General features: G+C 33.8%; 1 protein-coding gene across 1 annotated transcript in view; it reads right to left on the reverse strand.

The window, feature by feature from the left end:
* Positions 1-8,567: 8,567 nt before the first annotated feature.
* The window catches only part of RtcB (RtcB RNA ligase), a 129,107-nt gene continuing 115,887 nt past the window's right edge, over positions 8,568-21,787 (reverse strand). The window contains exon 11 of the mRNA XM_090404080.1: positions 8,568-10,130. Coding sequence (XP_090260206.1) covers positions 9,792-10,130 — 339 coding nt within the window. The 3' untranslated portion in view covers positions 8,568-9,791. The remainder of the gene's footprint in view (positions 10,131-21,787) is intronic.

Consider the following 21,787-nt stretch of genomic DNA (forward strand, 5'->3'; position numbering starts at 1 on the left):
TTTGCTATGATGACTGCAGCAATCCTATGGAGCATACTTTCCACAGGTGTACAGTAGTGATCAGTGGGATAGACCCCCCCTCCAAAAGGGGGGGGGGTCTATCACTCCCCTCCAAAAAAAATTAACCATACCATTAAACTATCCTCCCACTCTCAATACACAGTGGAGCTCCTTGCTAACCTCATCCACTTTTGAACACAAGACAGGAAAAATTTGGAGAAACTAAGTCACTTTCAAAATTTTCAAGATATTCAATCACATCTGGCATAATGGATTACATACTAAATTAACCTGTTTTATTAATGTATCACAACTGGACTTCCAATTTCCTGTAGGTCATGCACCTGTTTTAATATCTTCATTTCAAAAGATTTCGAACTTATGAAAAGAAGCCATCTTCTCTCACCATTATATTGAGGTTGGAAGTTTGTCATTTGCCAAACCTAGTATAATGTCTAACTTTGGTATCATTGTCAATAATTCATCCTTTATTTTAATTAACTTGGTATCTTGTCATGCCTGAATGATATCTCAATGGGCATGGCAAAGGAGATATTGTTTAGCTGATGCACTAAAGTCTCCCAGATTTGTGATAGCAAGAGAATGTTTTTCAAGTCTGTCACAGCTCAGCAACATCCATGGAGAGCTTGTTTTGAAATTGTATTCATAAGAGGTTTAGCTCTCTAGAAAACCTGGACAACAAAACCTTGGATGGTTTATTTTCTATATCTACCATAATTTTTATGTATGGTATACTGAGAAGATAAGTATTTTATTAAGGGATGCTAATTTTACTTAAATAGTCATCCTGCATAAATAGTTTACATTTATAACCCATTTTTTTTTTACAGTGAACATGCTTTTCTCCAACAGTCATCTGTATGTGTATTTGCACATGAAGCAAATTACACTAAGCTATGAATATACCTTGCTCAAACCTACAATCTTGTTTTCTTTAGAGCACAACAGTAATACTGTCATCTCCAGAACTGATAAATGCAATCCTCCCCATTCATAAACTGATTCTCACTGTTTTACTCAAAGGTTGATCTACTTAGTGTAATCAGCAAGGATTCTACTCCAAAACCAAGTGCAATCATGGAATACATCCAGTATTCATAAATTACAAGTTCATCATGTTTGTCTTCCTCAAGGTGTGCATGAAGTTATACATTACTTCTAAGAGTGATAGTCTTGCTAAACATCTGATAGTCTCCTTCAAAATTTTAGGCTGCTGTAATTTTTATAATAAAAACAGCATTGATTTCAGAGATTCCCCCCCCCCCATAAAAAAATGTCAAAGAAATTGTAATTTGCCTATTCAAGAAACTGATTCTTATAAGCTGATTTCTTCAGGGAAATAAGCTTGTAAACTTGTATAAAGTTCACCATCAATGCAGGCTATTTTACCTGGCAGAATAAGTAGCAGTAGTTTCTAGATATATATCCTAAAGCAGTGGTTCCCAACCTTTTTCCACTTGTGTACCCCTTTTAAACCCATTTCTATAAATTGTACCCTTGATTTTAAAATAGCTGTTTTTAAATACTGACACTTTTGTTCAGTGTCTCAAAAGACGAAAGATACAGTCGTAAATCCGTTTCTATGATTATTTTCCATGTACTGAACGGCCCAGCACGGACCCAGGGGTATGCATACACCGGTTGGGAACCAATGTCCTAAAGCAATGTTTCTCAAACTTCAGATATCCGTGTACCCCCTTCTTAAATTTTCATTATCACAAAGTACTCCCTTATCAAAATAATAATAATAGATAAAATAAATAAAAAGTATATTTCATTGTAAATGTGTATTTTATTTGAATTTAGATGTACATGTAAACAAATATTTTTAATAGAACAAAATGTATAAAGAAACTATAAATTTTTACTTATTTTAAATAGTTTATCATCAATGAAAGGAGTGAAATTGCTTATGGTGGAATAAAATTTCAGCAAAATGCGACTCTATAGTTAATTTCAATCTCAGATGTTGTTTGAATGTATAATGCAGTTCCCCTTCTTCGTCTTAATATCTACAAGGGCCGAAAATTCAAATTCGCACAGATATGAACTTGCAAATGGAAGAATTAACTTTAGAGCTTCAACTGTTAATTCAGGAAATTCATCCTGCATTTGTAGCCAAATTGACGATAACGTATTCTCCTTGTATTTAATTTTTAGGAAGCAATCACAAGCTAGTTCTAAAAGTTGTTCTTCTATTGGTGACAGACCCTTTGACATAGATTTGTTGATATTGAAAGGGTATCTTATCCACTCAATATTAATGTCCACTTCAGGGAAATACTTTCCTAGATTCATTTGTAAGATTTGTAAATGCTGCATGACAGTAATTTTCACATCATGATCAATTTCTTCATTTAACTTGCAATTCATGAAGAGATGGAAACTCGTCAAATTCTCCATTACCAACCCACTACTGCAATAACTTCATCTTTGCCAATGTGATATTCACTTTATCTTGGACATGAAATATAGAAATTTCCTTGCCTTGTAAAGATAAATTAAGATTATTTAAATCAGTAAATATATCTGCCAGGTATGCTAATTAACTGAGCCATTTCCAATTATATAAATGCTTTTTCAGTTCAAAATTTTCATCAAGAAAAACTCGTAGTTCAGACCTGGAAAGTAGCCAGTTAACACGAGAAAGCCAACGAACATCGGTATGGAAAAGAAGTTGTGTATGATTACTTCCCATTTCTGTGCAAAGTTGAGAGAAAAGTCTGGCCTTGGATATAATTTGATTTTTACAATTCAGAACTTTTCTTAGGTCTGCAGATATATTGTAGTCAAAGCCTCCCTGTGTATGCAGCATGTGTCGACTTTGCATCTGGTGCAACAGCTTGAATCCTTGAAACAAGATCAGACCTGTTTTAGGTCTGACCATAGATTTTGTTCCGTCCGTACTTATTCCAACACAACTTTTCCAATAAATTTAGTTTAATCCTTTATCCAAGTGTGAGCAAAGTTTGCACCTGAAGTTTCTTCAGGACTGAGGCAACTCGTAGCAAAGGTAGACCAAGCTTTCATCACTCCTTGTCTCAGTATCTCCCATAATGCAAAGCACATCTCCTTCCAGACATGTATAATGCTATGCATTAAAGGAAGGGCCACTCTTCTGGGTCTGGCCCCCACTGACGAGACCTCAATAAAGGTCGAAACTGGTCTGGGTAGTGGCTCTTCCCTAAATGCATAGCATTATACATGCCTGCAAGGAGATGTGCTTTGCATTGTGGGAGATACTGAGACAAGGAGTGATGAGAGCTTGGTCCACCTTTGCTACGAGTTGCCTCAATCCTGAAGATACTTCAGGCGCAAACTTTGTTTGCTCACACTTGGATAAAGGATTAAACTAAATTTATTATAGCCTAACCAAGTGGAAAATAAACTTCCAACAAGCTTGTTTTGATGCATTAAATATATTTATATTGTTGAATATTTCTTTTGTATGTTCTGGTAAGGTTTGGCAAAATAAAAGGTCATGAAGTTTTTGATTTTTTTCATATCTAACAACCACTAGAAGATTTTAAATGTGTAATGTCTGTGGATTCATCGACCTGCAATGCATAATATCAACTATTAAGTATATCGGATAACAATGTTTGTTTTATATTTTCAGCCATTTCATTGATTCTTCGATGAAAAATACTATTTGAAAGGCAAATGCGATCAAAAGACTTTTTTTGCATTATCTCCGATCATAATTGCTATTATTTTTGCTGCAGGCGTAACCAAAGTGTCACCAATTGTTTTTGCTGCACCACTTTTTGCTATTAATAGCAACACACGATATGAAGTTTCTAAATCCTTCATATTCTCACCTCCTGACACGATCGACATCATTCTTTGAGATTCTTTTAAATTTTTTAGTTTATTTTGAAAAAAATTCTACAGGTTTGTCCTTGTATGTTTTGATTCAAAATGATGATTTAAATTAGCCTTTCCGTCCTTGAAAATCCAAATTTCAAGTAATTCATATCATACGAACTTTTTTTCATCTTCTTCCTAGTTGGTTCTTTAGAGATGTCAGACGACACACCTTTATCAATTTCATTTGATCCAAATACAATATCAACATTTTCTTTTTGCTTACAGCTACTTGTATCTGCTATATTGCTCTTTTGTGTGTTTTATAAATCCGGTCTTCAACCAATGATCCATATTTAAGAATTTCAAAGCTAAAAAAATTACATTTATTATAACTTTTGTACTTTACTAAAGTGATTATATAACTGTAAAAGTAGTACAAACCTATTAATTGTTATTTTAACTAACAAATTTGTATTATGATCAAATAATGAAGCACATTGATTAATATCTGCTTAACTGTTTTAATTACATATACTAATGATTCACATAATTACTTTTTATCAGTATCTTATGCTCTTCACATTGTTGCAGGCTTGTAATGTACGTTCAAACGACGAAGCTGAACGAACAGTCATGAGTGATTGCCCGCGAATTTGCAAACTGTTCAAAGGAAGCAGTTATCACAATTTGAGGAGGAGAATTCATAATATATAATTTGAGAAATATACGTTTGAAATAATTCTTTTTTTTTCTTAATGATTCCATGCGTTAATGATGTATAGCCAAAAATTGTCACGTACCCTTGAAGACCTTGTGGTACGCATACCACACTTTGAGAAACACTGTCCTAAAGGATTACATAGAATATTATGGCACTACATGTTTAAGTTTCTAGTATTACTCCTCCTATAAACAATTTTTCTACAAATTAGTATCATCACTTGAGAGCACTGTCATTTCCAGTCTTTGATCAAATGCTTAATTTCTAATCTAAATCTCATATCCATGTTAAAATTGGTTTGAATACCGTCTTGTATACTACTAGTTCAGTGTTTTGGCTAAGTACCTCAATGAGCCATGCCCATCAAGATACCATTCAGGAATAACGAGAGTCTGGTGATGACATGGCAAAATATCAGTTTAATAAATTATTAATTATTAAACTCTTAATTGTAAATGATTAACAATTGGGCTGCTAAAGATCAAAGTGGTATAATTGGAAGGAGACCTCCATAGCCTTTAAAGGAATGCAGAAAACCAACAACTGAGGCTTCTGACCTAATGTCCATTCCTCACCTTCTTCTGATGCATCCTGTTAGGTACTGGTTACCAAACAAACAAGGTTTGACTGGCAAATTTGGATTTAGCTGACCAAATTGTACCGTTATTGTTTAAACCACAATGTAAAACGATGGTTTAACAAGGCTCCCATTGTTTTCGTCAGGAAAACAGAGCAAATAGCAAAAAGTCAGCTGCTGACACAAGTCCCAGAACACGTCCCAAACCCACATCAGCAGAGTTCAAGTCTGGTACTATCAACATAAGCATTTATAGAACTAGCAGAGGAATTGGATAAGTACTAGATCTACATAATAGGCGTGACTGAAATGAAGACAAAAATAGATGAGATCTAAGTGACAAATACAAAATATAAGGATAATCTTCTTGAATGAGAGGTATTATCTAGTACAGTGATGTGAATAAATATCAGAATGGGAAACTGGACGATGAGACTTATTTGTGACTTGGTACAACCTCCAGAATGATTCTATTAAGGAAGAAATGGAGGAATTTTGTGAGGCATTAGAGCTGGCTCAATGAAAAAGGAAAAGTTGGTCCTTGTTGGAGATCTAAACAGAGTAGGAAATGATTACCAGACATAGAAATTTTGGAAGAATTTGGAGAAAGTGCAAAGCTAATAATAATGGTAAATGTCTGACAGATTTCTATTCAGGACATGGATTAGTTCTTACTAACACCATGTTCCAACATAAAAATGTGCACAAATTCACATGGAGAGAAGTCTCAGTAACTATGTTATAGGTCCTGAACCAGTAGAAAAGCAGTGCTTTTCTACTGGTTCAGGACACAAGAGTATATAGAGGATTTGAAATAGGAAGTTATCACTATTATTGAGAAAGATAAAATTTCATATCGAAAAGAAGAGCATGTAGGAAAATTCTAAAACAAATCAAAGTTGAGCAGCTTTCAGAGGTGAATTGTATAGATTCAAATATACAAACGTCATTCAAGAAAAAAAATTAAACAATTTGAAAACAAGAACCAAGACTTGGAAATTCAATGGCAATTCCTGAAGGAAGATTGATTCAGCTAGAGAAGCATGTGGCGAGGTTCCTGGCAAGTTAACCAGCTTATGCTCTTAGAGATCACAGAAAAATGTAACAGAGCATAATACTGTGTAAAACAACTGAAAAAGTCATTGGAAGACTAGGAATGGAGGACAAATATGTAAAAGGAATAAGAGATGATAAAGATCACATGAAAACAGAAGATGAAATTCTAGATGTCTGGAGTAATTACTGTGAAAGACTGCGAAATGAAACATTTATATGGAATAAAGAAATTAGACAAAACACTAAATTAGCTATATACAAGATATGGGTTAGAAATAAAACACTTTGAGTCCTGAGAAAGATTAGTGGAGTGAACAGATGGCATCAATGACAGTATCACATCAAAAATGATATTAGGAAATAACTTGTCATTGTTAGCATTCAGGAATGTTTTAGTAGATCTAATCTCAGGTGGTATGGTCACTTAAAAATAGAATGGGAGAGGAAGGATTAGCAAAACAAGTGTTCTTTGCCAGGAAAAAATGCTCAAAGGAAGATCAAGATGCAGATGGGATTGATACAGTAAAAAGTGCCTTAAAAGACAAGAAATTTAAGAACTGATATTGGAGTCTTGACAGATAACAGATTAATTTGGAAGAAAATTGATTGGAAGTTAGTAATGGCGATTTAATATAGTACTTTTTAATTTTTTAATGTAGTACTATCAATCATCCTGTACACCCCTTGATGGTACATATCAGGAATTTGATGAATTATAATTAAATGTTAATTAAAATAAAAAATAAATTACTGAAATGATACCAGAGTGCTCTCATCACATCAAACCATCTATTCCTTTTGTCCAGAATTCAACATCTGATGAGGCCTGAATTATGTACAACATGGTCACATCTTATTTGACTATGTTGGAATGCTGTGTGTTATAGGTAATTCAGACTGCATCATCAAACACTTATTTTGATAATCTTTCTTCTCTTATGCTGTTCAAGTCACCATACCACTTTAGATTAGATCTGTTGATATTCTTGAATGCTAACAGCATCAAGTTCTTTCCCAATATCCTAATTTTTTTAAAAAAAAAACAAGATTTTACCACTGATGTCATATGTTCACTAATTTTTCTCAGAACTATCATATTTGTCGTCTCCAGTCTTTGATCAAGTGCTTAATTTCTAATCGAAATCTCATATCCATTTTAAAACTGGTTTGAACAACATCTTATCTTGTATACTACTATTTCAGTGTTCTAATTTCTCTTATTCCATATAAATTTATTCAACTGGTTCCCTAACATACCAGTTTTTTATTTATTCATAGAAATAAACATACAGATCCTTGTTACATTCCCATTGCTTCTCAATGAGAATGTATTGACATAATGTGATCCATATAGATGATGAATAAGAGTGGAGATATACACTCTTGTCTTGCACCTGATTTCACATCAGTCTTTCTATACCTTCAGTTCTAACCTGCTGACTTGTACTGCTTGATATTATGTTCCATTTACTCTATATAACTAGCATTTCAGAAGGCTTTTTTATTAGCACTTTGTCATGTTTTTCCAGATCTACAAAATTTATGTAAGATCCTTGTTACATTCCCATTGCTTCTCAACTACTTGTAGTTTGCTCTATTTAATGAAAATCTGATTCCAAACAATCCCTATCTGGTGCAGACCCAACTTGTTCAAGTTTTTTTCCCACAATTTTTCTCAACTTCTAAAGAGAGTATGTTTGTACAACTTTTACTTGAAACTAGTAAAGAAATACCTAATTCTCACATTGTTTTACTTTCCTTTTTTTAGTTCCATCTTATAGGAACTATAAGAGCTGTTCTTTTTGTCCAGAATTCAACCATCTGATTAAGCCTTCTGAATTGTGTACACATCTGCTGTAAAACTTGTATATCCATATACCTATAACAGAACGAAGGGTATTGCTATGTTCTATTTATTCTATACAGGGGTGGGGTCAGGAAAGTTCTGATAAACACCTAGAACAAAAATGATATTAAAGTAACTGATACAATCACAAGAAAGAATGAGGATATAAGAACAAGTTACCTTCATAACTCTGCTACTAGTATGTTCTTTCTTGTGGTTATATCACTTGCTTTAATATCATTTTTGTTTTAGATGTTTATCAGAACTTTCCACACACACCCTCGTATAACTAGCATTTTGAAAAGTTTTTTGTACATTTTCTTGGTACTGCAATGGGCAGTTCCATCTCACCATCCTTGGTAGAATATTGCATGGAACATCTGGAAAGTAATCTTAAGTATAATTTTTCCTCAATTTGTAGATGACATATTTGCAGTTTGGTCATATTCAGCCCAGTCCTGAATTATAATTTCTATGTAAAATAAACAGTGTACTTCATACTGAAGTTCATTAATAATCCAACTCTACAGACAGTATTCAATTTATCAAAAATTTCTTTTACTAACAGATACATCCATCCTGTCTCAACATCAATCCGAGAATTATCAGAACCTAAACAAAGCTCCCATCTTTGACCATTTCCTTTTATTGGAAGAATTAACAACAACAAAAAAAAAACTTCATAACTACTAATGAACATAACCAGGTTTTGATTCAAAGAATTATCAATAAATACCACCCACTGATCAGACTACAATTAAATGGCAAGTCTCCATACCCTACTTGATAAAAACACCAGAGCAGTGCAGGGTGGTTCATAAATTCAGTTCTTTGCAAGCTAAATTTATGTACCACCTTCAAAGCCATTTCAGACACTTTCTACAATTACTACTTCTATCTTCAATAGGTGATTATTATATCTAACGTTAGAAAGGAACATCAAATTCTCAAAATCTGATAAATTGAGCACTTCTCACTATTCTATAATACTATCTACACAATTCATTGGAATCAAAACAAGATTATGCATTCAAATGGATTTACATAAATTCAATGCGTGAAACTTTAACACTATCAATCTTAACTGTTCTGACTGAATGCGTCAAAATTTCAGATAGTACTCACAATTAACTGTTCAAAATTTATTTTTATTGATTCATGTTACCTTAGAATGAATTACAAAAACTAACTATTGTTTCTTTTGAATTCATGTTCTCGTTTACTTAGTTGACACACGAGTAGCAAATGCTTGTGTGACTTGTCAGTTTTGAATGTTGTTAACAAATCTTTTATTTCCCTTATGATGACCTTGTAATGAGGAAGAATTATATAAATATTATAAATTGTATATAATTTTATTTACATTTGCCTATTATTTAATTCATAAAACCTGCTATAACAAATATCCAAAGAAGTCCCAATGGAAGCTATTCTAAAGAAAATTCACTATAACAAACTTTCTATAGGTCTTTGCCAGAGTAAAAGTTGACTGAATAATAAAATCACTTGCTATAATAAAGTTCCAACTGAAGAACCACAGCATCAGTGACATGCCAAAAGAAATTTTTTATAGCAAGAGTTATAGCAATACTGCATTTCAAAATATGCTTATTTTATTACCTCTAAAGACATGAGATTTTAGCACTTTATTCAAAAGGGTTTATTTTTTATTTAATTATTTCTAGAGATGCCATTTATTCAACATTGTGGAAATACAATTAAATTAGTTACCAACATAAGTTCCACCCATTTCTAGATCTTTATCCTTTGATAACAGCAACTGGGCGTAGCTTAATGCATTTTTTACTTATACCAGCGGCATGACAGGTATTGACAACATCAGTGACATTTTTATAAGACTCTGGTGCTTCTTCCATGACTAGTTTAGGGGATGCAACACGAATTGAGATTCCCATTTCAGCAAGCTTCTCTAAAACATCTTGATAATCTAAATTCCGACGTGATTTGGCTCTTGATAAAGCACGGCCTGCCCCATGACAGGTAGTTCCAAATGTTTCCTGCATTCCTTTTTCTGTACCAGTTAGAACATAGCTGCAAGTTCCCATAGTGCCACCAATTAATACAGGCTGGCCTGTCAGCTAAAAATAAAGTGTAGAACTTCATTGAATGTTTGTTTTAACTTATATACTGAAAAGTCAACAACATATAAGCACAATGATATTCTAAAACTATTCCCATGAACCTTGCAAATTCTCTATACTGACAGCCCACTGTAATAGTGCTGCATTTTATTTTTAAGAACCTCAGACTAAAGATAAAAAGTTAACAGATTGGGCAGCGATTGATAATTTTATATATGTTTATTAATTTAATTTAAATGACTTAACACCAAGATAATAAATAAGGTTTAATGAGGACACTACTAGTTTCGTTGGTAATCCAACTTCTTCAGGTGTCAAAATACAAAGAAATATATAAAAATATTTCTTTGTACTTTGTGAACGGAGAATCTGTGGAACAAGTGAAACATTTCAGCTACTTAGGCATGATTTTTAGTGAAGATGGTAAATTAAATATGGAAATAGACAACAGGATCAACAAAACTGATATGGTAGGAAGTCAACTGAATAAATTTATATGGAATAACAGAGAAATTAGTCAAAACACTAAATTAGCTGTATGCAGGAGTGTTCATCAAACCACTTCTAACCCACTCTTCAACAAGATTATGGCATGAACAGATGGCATCAATGGCAATATCACATTAAAAACGAGGATATTAGGAAAGAACTTGAAATTGTTAGCATCCAGGAATATGTTAGCAGAGCTAATCTCAGGTGGTATGGTCACTTAAACAGAATGGGAGAGGAAAGATTAGCAAAACAAGTGTTCTCTGCCAGGCTGGCAGAAAAAATACACAGAGGAATATAGGTGGATTGATAAGTAAAAAGTGCCTTAGAAGATAGAAATATAAGATCTGACAATGTTAAAGCCTTGACAGGTAATAGATTGATTTGGAGGAAGTAAATTTTCATGTTGGTCAGGTATTTGATGATGATGAAAATGTGGATTAACCACATTTTTCAATTATCCAGGCTCTAGCATACCACAATTACCATGAATAATTGATGTTTTACTGCATATTAAACAAATGACATGAAGTGCAACCCAAAAAAAATGTTCTCAGTGTAGCTCCCAGTTTGACTTGTTTCCTCAGCTGCTACTATAAGTTAATCTGTAAAGTGTTGCTGTTATAGCTCTGCATTTTTGAAATGAATATGAAAGAACCAAGAATTTGCATTAAGTAGTGAGTGAAGCAAGTAGGTAAAATCTGAAAATGTGTCTTTTGTGCCACATTCTGCTTAGTGATAAACGGAAGCAAAACCACACGGTATTGTATTAGAAACAACACATTTCTCCAAATCTAGAATAATAAGGGATGATAATTGAGTTAGGATACTATTCAAATAGCAGTCTTTTCAGTAAAAAAACAAACAAACTAACCTTCAAAGTTATGTGAAAAAAATGAAAACCCTTCTAGAACCAAATGAGCACCACTTTCCAAGATTCTTTAGCTTCATCAATGGGAAGAAGTTGCCTGTTTGGTGCTATTCTACATACACATTAATCACTATGGCCTGTGAGCTACCAACAAACTACCATTCCATATCTGATATGGTGGCATCTGATAATTTTTTCCTGCTCCATGATACCACAAATGCAAATTTATCGCCCTGGTTTGCATAACCATACATCCAGCTACATTATGCTAGTGTAAAATGCATATACCTTCATGCAGTACATGCTCCCTTTCTGATAAGCATGGAATAACTGAATGTCATGTCAGTGTGAGTTAAGCCTACACTGATTTTTCAGCTAATCCAGAAATTTTAGGAAGCACTTTGTAATTAATTTTTTTTCTTCATACTGAATCTACACATTCATCTATGATACCAATACACCGAGATGGAAACATAGCAGTATATTCCACAATTCACACCATATTGCATCTTAACTGATTCTCTTAACTCTACACTCACTAAACCTCATATCTAACAGATAAGTTACATATGTCACTGAATGATAATCTTCTCTGGACTAGACTCATTAATAAAATACTTTAATACTTAAATATAAAGAGCCAACAGGCTTCATTTTGGCAATATAAACATTAATTAAATTAAGGGGATATTAGATCCCACATTGTTTTAAAACCGAATAAGAAACTCAAAGATTGGAATCAGAGAGTTTATAGTTTTTTATACTATATTCGGCATGAAACTCTCTGATTCCAATCTTTTGAGTTTCTTATTTGGTTTTAAAACAATGTGGGATCAAATATCCCCTTAATTTAATTAATACTTTAATACAGCTTTTAATCATAATGCACAACAGTCACGACTGCATTTCAGTGAAAATTTTCACTAACTGGAATTTTTTCCAGGTATCAAGAATAGAATACAGATGTTTCATTACTTATCATTGATTTTTTTTTTTTTTTTTTTTAAGCAGGTAAGCATGAAAAGATGCAATATATGCACTATTAAGAAGAGGACAGAACCATGTGTTTGTGTCATGTGCATTATATCAGCTTTCATTTCACAGACTGCAGTGATTGTTAGAATAGTTAAGGTCTGAGGCAGTGGAAGAAATGATTAGTGATTTCTTTATGTGGGTAAAATTAGTTCCATATGAGCAAATAATTGCACTAGATGCTATGAAAAGTATGCTCAGAAGTTTTCTACTAAAAAGTCATTGTAACTGTGGACCAGGATGAAATGGTTGATGGATGTGACATGCAGTTAAACTCAGGTTTAACTGAAGACTGCAGTGATTGTTAGAATAGTTATCAGTATATTATCTATGTTGTGTGCAGCCTTGAAGCAATGACTTACTGCAATCAGCCACTGTAAATTGTCAGTGTGCAGATGATGTATTGATGTACTGTGCTGAATTCACTATGCACTCCTTTTCCTGTTTTCTAATGGCAAATATTTTATTATTAATATGTTACACCTTCAAGGAGTCCAAAGACTCATCGAGGGAGGGCACCTACTACAACTCTGTCTCCACTACTCAATTCACCAACTACAGCAAACTGCATCATCTACACCAGTACTATCTACTGCCCACCACAAGTATTTTCATAGACAATCACAAACATCCATGCCCAAGGCAGGATTCGAACCCGCAGCCTTTTTTGGCTGGAGAGTAGGTATGCTAACTACTCAGCCAACCAGGCTGGAAAATGTGCCAATATCATGCATGTTTATAGATTTTGCATAGTGTTGGTGCTAAATACTAGTGACACTTTCCAAATCAAAGTATTTCAGGATGAGTTTAGGAATGTTTTCCCAAAAATACTAGAGTGCAAGAAATTCTGTAGCATTCTTTTTTTCACTTGAGCAGGCTGCTGATGGGAAAATGTAGACTGTTCAATCTCTATACCTAGGGATTGTTCCCAATGACTTGAATACTCAGCCTGTTTGGCACCAGGTGGATACATCTTTGCTCTTTAAATATTAGACTATGGGATTGAAGTACATTGTGGCATACATGTTTGTTTGTGCCTTTGGTGAGATCACTAGCATGATTATTGGAGACCTGGAAAAAAAAAAATTGGTCTCTAGAGAGGGGAAAAGAAATCATCTAATCCTTATTCAAGTGACAATACTGAACTATCTGATCAAGAAGCTGTGGGTTCATATGAAACTCATGACAAGAATGGCATGGGTTTCATATGAACCCATAGATGGCAGACAATTTGCATCAGAGAGTCAAGATTACCATCCTTGAAAATATTTATGTGTGGTCTAAAGAGATATCCAGATTATTGGATCCTTAACTTACCCATGGTAAAGGTTACCAGCTTTTTGTGAATGGGAGTGAACATAAAAAAAAAAATCGAAATGCTAATTATTTACTGATACATCTTATTCTGTGATAAAGCTCAATTTACTAATGATAATGTCAACAGCACTTGCATTTCAATGTATGATTAGAAAGGAATCCTCAAGCTACTATAGCAGTGGTTTAGTATTGCTTCAGAATTAATCATATATTCTCCCTGATTAGTTCACTTATCTGTATATTTTAACAGGTGATATTTATCTAAGATTTTGGCAAGATAAATTGCTGCTACTTTTAGGCGTTTACATAATACATTATGTACTTTTAATACTATGGAACTCTTCCACATTTTATTTGTGCAGTGATGGTGCACCTTTTTTGGTGGAAGGGCTTGTATGTCTTAATGACTAGGAGTGCTATTCCAGCAGTAACAATTATCTGTAGGATCTCCATGCAGAACTGGTCAAAGAGTAATGTCAGACTTAGACATCCTGGTCTTCCAGGTTGGGAGTAATGACTGACTACTCATCTAATGAGCCATGTTATAAAATTACTACCTCAAATTATATCAGAAAGAATACAATCAAAATCAGCACATGAAATAAAGGATGTCCAAAATGGATTTATGAGAAACAGGAACGAGAGAGAGAGAGGTGTCTTCAATATCAGAATAATACTCTAAACTTGGAAATGTAGAAAGATGTTTATCTTTGTTTTACAGATTATAATAAAGCATTTGATAGTATTCACCATAAGAAATTAATAGAAACATTAAATAAAGAAATATTAATAATCACATATATTGGAACCAAACAGCAAACAAAAACCAACAGTGAACTGTCAGACGCTTTCCAGATACAAAAGTGTTATGCAAGGAATGTGTACTTTCTATTCTTCCATTCAATTTCTACAGTGAAGAAAATTTTAGAAGTATAGAAGAACTTGAAGTAAAAATAGGAGGGGAAAATATAAATAACCTTCATTATGCAGATGATGCCATATTAAGTGCTGCAAGAGAGCAAGCTTTGTGGTAGTTAATAATAATAATAATTCATAATAGCCTGTCTTCTGAACAAATAAATACAGAGTAAAAACATGGCCTTAAATTTCAAAAAAAAAAAAAAAAAAAAGTTATGACAGCAAGCAGAGAAAAATATACCCCAAAATTAAAAATCAGAGTAGAAAACCAAATAATAGAACGAGTCAAATATTATACCTTAGAACAAAGGATGGAAAATGCAAAACAAAGGATTAGGAAGAGAACAGAAATTGCAAAATCAGTTTTTAACAGAATGAAGAATATACTTACATCAAGAGAGAGATAAGCAAAAAACTAGATTAAAAATGATTAAATGCTTCATTTGGTCTACTCTTCTCTGATTGAGAATCTTATAGATCCAGAAGAGAAATGACCTAATAAAGAATACAAAAAAGGCTTCAAAAAGATTTATTAGAGAGAAGAATTGAAGGCAAGTAAAAGAAAGACATTGACACACACTGTTCCTCATATAGGTCTTCTTGATAAAATTTTTTCCTGTTTGACTAACACACACTTCAAAAACAAAGGGCTGGCTGGACCCGTACCATGCATAGAGCATGAGAACAGCTAAAGACAAATATATGGAGATTCATAATAGCCTATCTTCTGGAGAGAGATAACCTGACAGGAACTGTCTACAGTAAACCCATGAGACAAAAACCATGCAACTAGGTTTACTAACTGACAATGACAATTTATCTAGAACTGACTTCAAGTTGGCATATAGGATCTAAAATCTTTGTTTAAGTCTAGGTATCTTCAATGTGTTATTTATGAATATCAATTACAATGTTCAGCAGTCAACTATACAAAATGACTAGATGGTCAAGTCACATGATTGACTTTTATCTATATTTCTGGGTGTATTTGATGTTGTGATTGTTAACAATTATGCACTAACTGAAGATAAGAATGATTATGTCAAAGATAAATTGTGTGGAGAACTAGAAAGGATATATGATTCTTTACTTGAGAATGGCATAAAATTAGTTATGGGTAACTTCAATGCTAAAGTGGGAAAAGAAACAAGATGTACACACCAACAAATGGCCCACTAGTCTGTATGAGATTAGATCTATTAACTCTGTATCCTCTAGAGGACTTAGTAGCATATACTTTCCCAGAAGAAATATCCATGAACAAACTTGTTTCTCCCTCAGATGGAATAGTACACAACCAAGTGGACTGTGCAATAAGCATAAGACATTCATGTTAAGTTTAATAGAATGAAAGAGCACTAGGAAAAGATCACAAATAGTATTTCATTCTTCCAATATTTCATTTCAGAGACATTGTCAGGGAGTACAAAATGAGACTTGTAATGTGCACGCATGCGCATGCACACACACACAATGCTATTTCATTATTTGACTATGGCAGAAAGTAAGAAGATTCTCATTTATTATTTAAATGCTATTTTTAAATCTTTTCCCAGTGCTGTTTCACTCCGTTAAATATTTAACATGAGTTTTTCAAGCCTGATACATGAAAAAGTATAAGGCAAGTATAAAAAATATCCACACTTAACAGGAGCTGATACAAATACCATTCGCTACCTAGTAATAGCCCATTTCAAGCTAAAACAGTTAAAAAAAAAAAAAAAAAAAAAAAAAAAAGACATTAATAGAAATAAATCAATATAATAGTATCAGTAAGCAGCTATGAAATGCTCTCAATTTAAAATTTTTTTTAAAAATGGTTAACTGCAAATTTATGTTAATTTTAGTTGTCATGTATTTTATCAACTACCATACAAGATGATATAACTGATAATTGTGTGCCCCTTATAGCATCCAAACAGTGTATGAAAAAATCTCCAAACCGGACTGCCAAGAGTTGCCATAACCTTCTGACCTACATACAAGGTGAGTAAGTAGAACAAAGAGATAGGGGATTAACTTACTGCTAATCTTAGGAAATGCCGATACACTGTAAAATATGCAAAGAAATACCTGATACTTTGCAGCGGCTGTAACAAGACAATTATAAAGTGTATAAACTAAATGTAACAACTATCAATTTTTACTGTGCAGGACTGAGTGAAAGTAAGAACAAAAAATTATTAAAAGACAGAAAGCAGAACTGGAAATATGTTTCACGCAAATTTAGGAAGCAACCAAGCTCACAGCGGTCAGCACTGGAATGCATACTGCTTTGGAACAAAGCAATATGCATTCCAGTGCTGACCAATGCTTGCAGGCAGATGAGTCACTCAACCTCAACACCAGTGCAACTAAGGCCATGGTTAACCTAACAAGCATGACCTGCAACTTAAAAGAGGTAAGTGAACTAAAAAAGTTCTGAATAGGCATCTGCCAAAATAGACAAGTTTCTATACACTATAGTTCGGCTAACAGAAGAAATAAAAGAACTTAAATCTAAAAATACAGAACTCGAAAATTCCAATTTACAGTTATGGCATAAACTTTAATAATTAATCAAATTGTTGATGATCTCAGTCAATAAGCCATAAACAGAAATATGAAAATAGTAGGTGTCCCTCAAGAGCCAAAAGAAAGTGTGTATGAGATAATACAAAAGATTTTACATATAATTTAAATGGATTTTAATGAAAAGGACATTGAAGCAGCCCACAAAGACTCCATAATGCACAAACAAACAAAGCAAAAACATATTGTAAAATTCAGGTCTAAGGAGACGCAGGATATATGGCTACAAGGACACAAGAATATAAAATACAAAATTGGTACTAGAGATAAGTGGTAATTTTAAAGATGGCAAAATATACTTGAAGATTTACCAAAAATATTTCACCCACACCATGAAACACACCAATAATAAAAGTTTTGTATCTCACAGAAATAATACGTGCAAGCATACAATTTATCTGTAGTGAAAATTGTATCCAAATGAATCCGACACTGCTCGTTGAGCAGTGTCGGATTCATTTGTTATGTGTAGTGACAAGTGCAAACGAATATCGGTGAGTCTAGCTGCAACTGACCGAAAGTGATAATTCCGACTGCATTAGATCGCAGTGTATTTGTTTCATAATCTAAAGCATTAATCAAACAATTCCAATTATTAACTATTCAATCAATGTCGAAACATAAGCTGTAACCTTTAATATGTTACACTGCATTTATATAATGTTGTAAGCATTGTTATTATTTATAAACACAAACAAAATTTAATTTTTTTGTTTTTTCCTTGGGGATGCTGTAGTGTCGCAGTGCTTATGTATAAGATGTCACTGGTATTCGGCAAAAAATATATATATAAACAGGATAAACACCTCTAGATCAAGGACAGTAAACTTTGAGAAAAGATAACACTTCGCATATATGGAGGATAAATTGTGAAGACTTCCAAAAACTTTTAAAATAACCAAAGAATTCCTGATTACTCTATGATGAATAACCAGAATATGGATATTAGTATAACTGCTTTTGATAATTGTATAATTTGCAATGATACAACAGAATTAGGAAGATTTTTACATTTCAATAATGAACCTAGGGGTGCTTAAGGGTCAAAGCTGTATAACTGAGAGGAGACTTCCACATAGCCTTTAAAGGAATACGGAGAACCGACCAGGGCTTCTGACCTAATGTCCAATCCTCACCTTCTCGTGGTGCACCCTGTTGGGTATCTACTTTGACTGAACGAACGAGGATGGGCTGGCAATTTGGGATTTAGCCGACCAAATTGTATTTGTACTGGTTAAACCAAAATAAAAATGATGGTACAACATGAAAAATTTCATACCGGCTGAGGCGTCGCCCGGTTAAACAAGGCCCCCGTTGTTTTCGCCAGGGAACCAGGGCGAACAGCGAAAAGTCAGCTACTGGAACAAATCTGAAAACAAACCCCAACTCAACATCAACAGAGTTAAAGATCAGTACTATCAACATAAGAAGCCTGAATGGCAAAGAAAGGGAGCTAGCTGAGGAATTAGGTAAGTACCAGATCGACATAATAGGGGTGACTGAAACAAAAAAGACCAAAACTGGTGAGATCTTTCTGAGCAATAAATACAAAATGTTATATTCAGGCAATGACAATCAAGGAAAAGAAGGAGTAGCCATAGTATTCAACACAAAATACGAGGCTAATCTTCTTGAATGGCAGTCAGTCTCGAGTAGAGTAATGTGGGCAAATATGAGAATGGAGAACTGGACAATGAGACTTATTTGTGCCTATGGTCCCACAGAAGGTTCTACTAAGGTAGAAGTGGAGGAATTTTTTGAGGCTTTAGAAAAAGCAACTGACACAATGAAAAAGGAAAAGTTGTCCTTGCTGGGGATCTAAATAGCAGAGTAGGAAATGATTGTGAGACATACAAAAATATTTTGGAAAAAGTGGGAGAAAAGATCAAAGCTAATAATAATGGCAAATACCTGTTGGATTTCTGCTCAGGACATGGACTGGTTATTACTAACACCATGTTCCAACATAAAAATGTGCACAAATTCACATGGAGAGAAGAGGCTAGGAATAAGAAAAGTCTCCTTGACTATGTTATTGTTGATAGTGATGTTTTCTCCCTGGTGCAGGACACCAGAGTGTACAGAGGATTTGAAATTGGAAGCGATCACTATTTAGTCTTGAGCAGGATAAAATTGAATTTCGTACTGAAAAGAATAACATGTAAGAAAGTTTTAAAGCCAATAAAAGTTGAGCAGCTCTCAGATGTGAACTACTATAGACTAAAATACAGAAAGATTATTGAAAAGAAAATGAAAGAGTTTGAGAACAGGAATCAAACCTTGGAGATTCAGTGGCAAACTCTGAAGAAAACATTGATTGATTCTGCCAGAGAGGCATGTGGTGAGGTTGTGTGCAAGGATAAAAAAATCAGAACTCCCTGGTGGACACAGGAAGTTAAAGAGGCAGTGAAGGAAAAGAAGAAAGCATATCAAAAGTTCCTGGCAAATAAGTCAGCTAAACAGTGTGTAAAACTAGCTAAACAAAAGTCATGGGAGGACTTTGGCAAGAATATAGAAAATAAATATCAAGAAGGTGGCAAAATATTCTGGAGGTTGTTGAAGAAGCTTAGGAATGGAGGAAAGAGTGCTGTAAAAGGAGTTAGAGATGATAAAGCCGACATGAAAACAGGAGAAAAAGATATCCTTGAAGTATGGAGTAATTACTTTGAAAAACTGCTAAATGAAACAAGCAGTGATGACAGCATAGTGGTAAAAAACACTGACCAGGCATGCACTCAGGAATACATATCCATACTTGAAGTAGAGAAAGCCATCAAAGGCTTGAAATGTGGAAAGGCAGCAGGAGTAGATGATATTCGACCAGAAATGCTGAAGTATGGTGGTATAAAAGTCTTACAGTGGCTGCACTGCATAGTTCAGAAAGCCTGGACAGAGGGAAGAATTCCCGATGATTGGAGTAGAGCTCTAATAGTACCCATATATAAAAAGGGAAATAAAACTGAATGTGAGAATTACAGAGGTATTTCCCTACTGAGTGTTCCTGGCAAGATCTATGCAAGTATACTTGAGAAACAGTTGAGAAGAATTGTGGAAGAAAAGCTTGGTGAAGAACAAGATGGATTCAGGCCAAATAGAGGCTGTCAGGATCAGATCTTCACTTTACGACAAATAGTCGAGAAAGCATGGGAATATAACAAAGATCTGTATTTAAGTTTTGTCGATTTGGAAAAGGCATATGATATGGTGCCAAGAGAGAAGCTATTCAATACGCTGCAGTTGTATGGTGTCAATGGGGCATTATATCAAGCAATACTTAGTCTTTATTTGAGTTGTAAGTCAGCAGTAAGAATTGAAGGAAGTACAAGAAGATGGTTTAAAGTTAAATCTGGCGTGAGACAAGGATGTACATTATCCCCTCTGTTATTCATTATCTATATGGATCACATTATGAAGGAAAGTGGTATTAAACATGATATCAAAATTGGAGATGTTAATGTCAGCTCTTTGCTTTATGCGGATGATGTTATACTTCTAAATAAATCCGCTACAAGTCTGCAAGATTCTCTGACTAAATTGAATAGCTGTTGTGATAGATATGGTATGAAGGTCAGCAATAAAAAGACAAAGACAATGAAAATAGGCAGAATCATTGAAAATTTCAACTGTGTTGTGAATGGAGAACCTGTGGAACAAGTAAAACATTTCAGCTACTTAGGCACAATTTTTACTGAAGATGGTAAATTAAATATAGAAATAGACAACAGAATCAGCAAAGCTGGTATGGTGGGAAGTCAATTGAATAAATTCATATGGAATAAGAGAGAAATTAGTCAGAACACTAAATTAGCTGTATACAAGACAGTGTTCAAACCAGTTTTAACTTATGGATCTAAGAGTTGGTTCAGAAATAAAACACTTGACCAAAGACTAGAGACCGCAGATATGAGATTCCTGAGAAAGATTAGAGGCGTGAACAGATGGCATCAATGGCAATATCATATTAAAAATGTGGATATTAGGAAAGAACTTGACATTGTCAGCATCTAGGAATGTGTTAGCAGAGCTAATCTCAGGTGGTATGGTCACTTAAATAGAATGGGAGAGGAAAGATTAGCAAAACAAGTGTTCTCTGCCAGGTTGGCAGGAAAACAACCCAAAGGAAGACCAAGATAATAGGTGGATTGATACAGTACAAAGTGCCTTAGACGATAGAAATATAAGATCTGATAATATTGGAGTCTTGACAAGTAACAGACTGATTTGGAGGAAAATTGTAGATAGGAAGTTAGTAACGATGTAAATTTTTCATGTAGTACTATCATATCCTGTATACTCCTTGAGGGTACATGACAGGAATATGATGATGATGAATAATGAACCTACTCTAAAATTGTTGCATTTAAATATTAGAAGTATAAGAGATAAAATAGGACATCTAGAAATAATATTAAATAACGTAGATAATAATATAGATATTTTAACTAACTGAAATATG

This window comes from Typopeltis vanoorti, chromosome 2 (assembly GCF_054136105.1).
Source record: "Typopeltis vanoorti isolate ZY-2024b chromosome 2, IOZ_Tvanoo_1.0, whole genome shotgun sequence".
Lineage (NCBI taxonomy): Eukaryota > Metazoa > Arthropoda > Arachnida > Uropygi > Thelyphonidae > Typopeltis > Typopeltis vanoorti.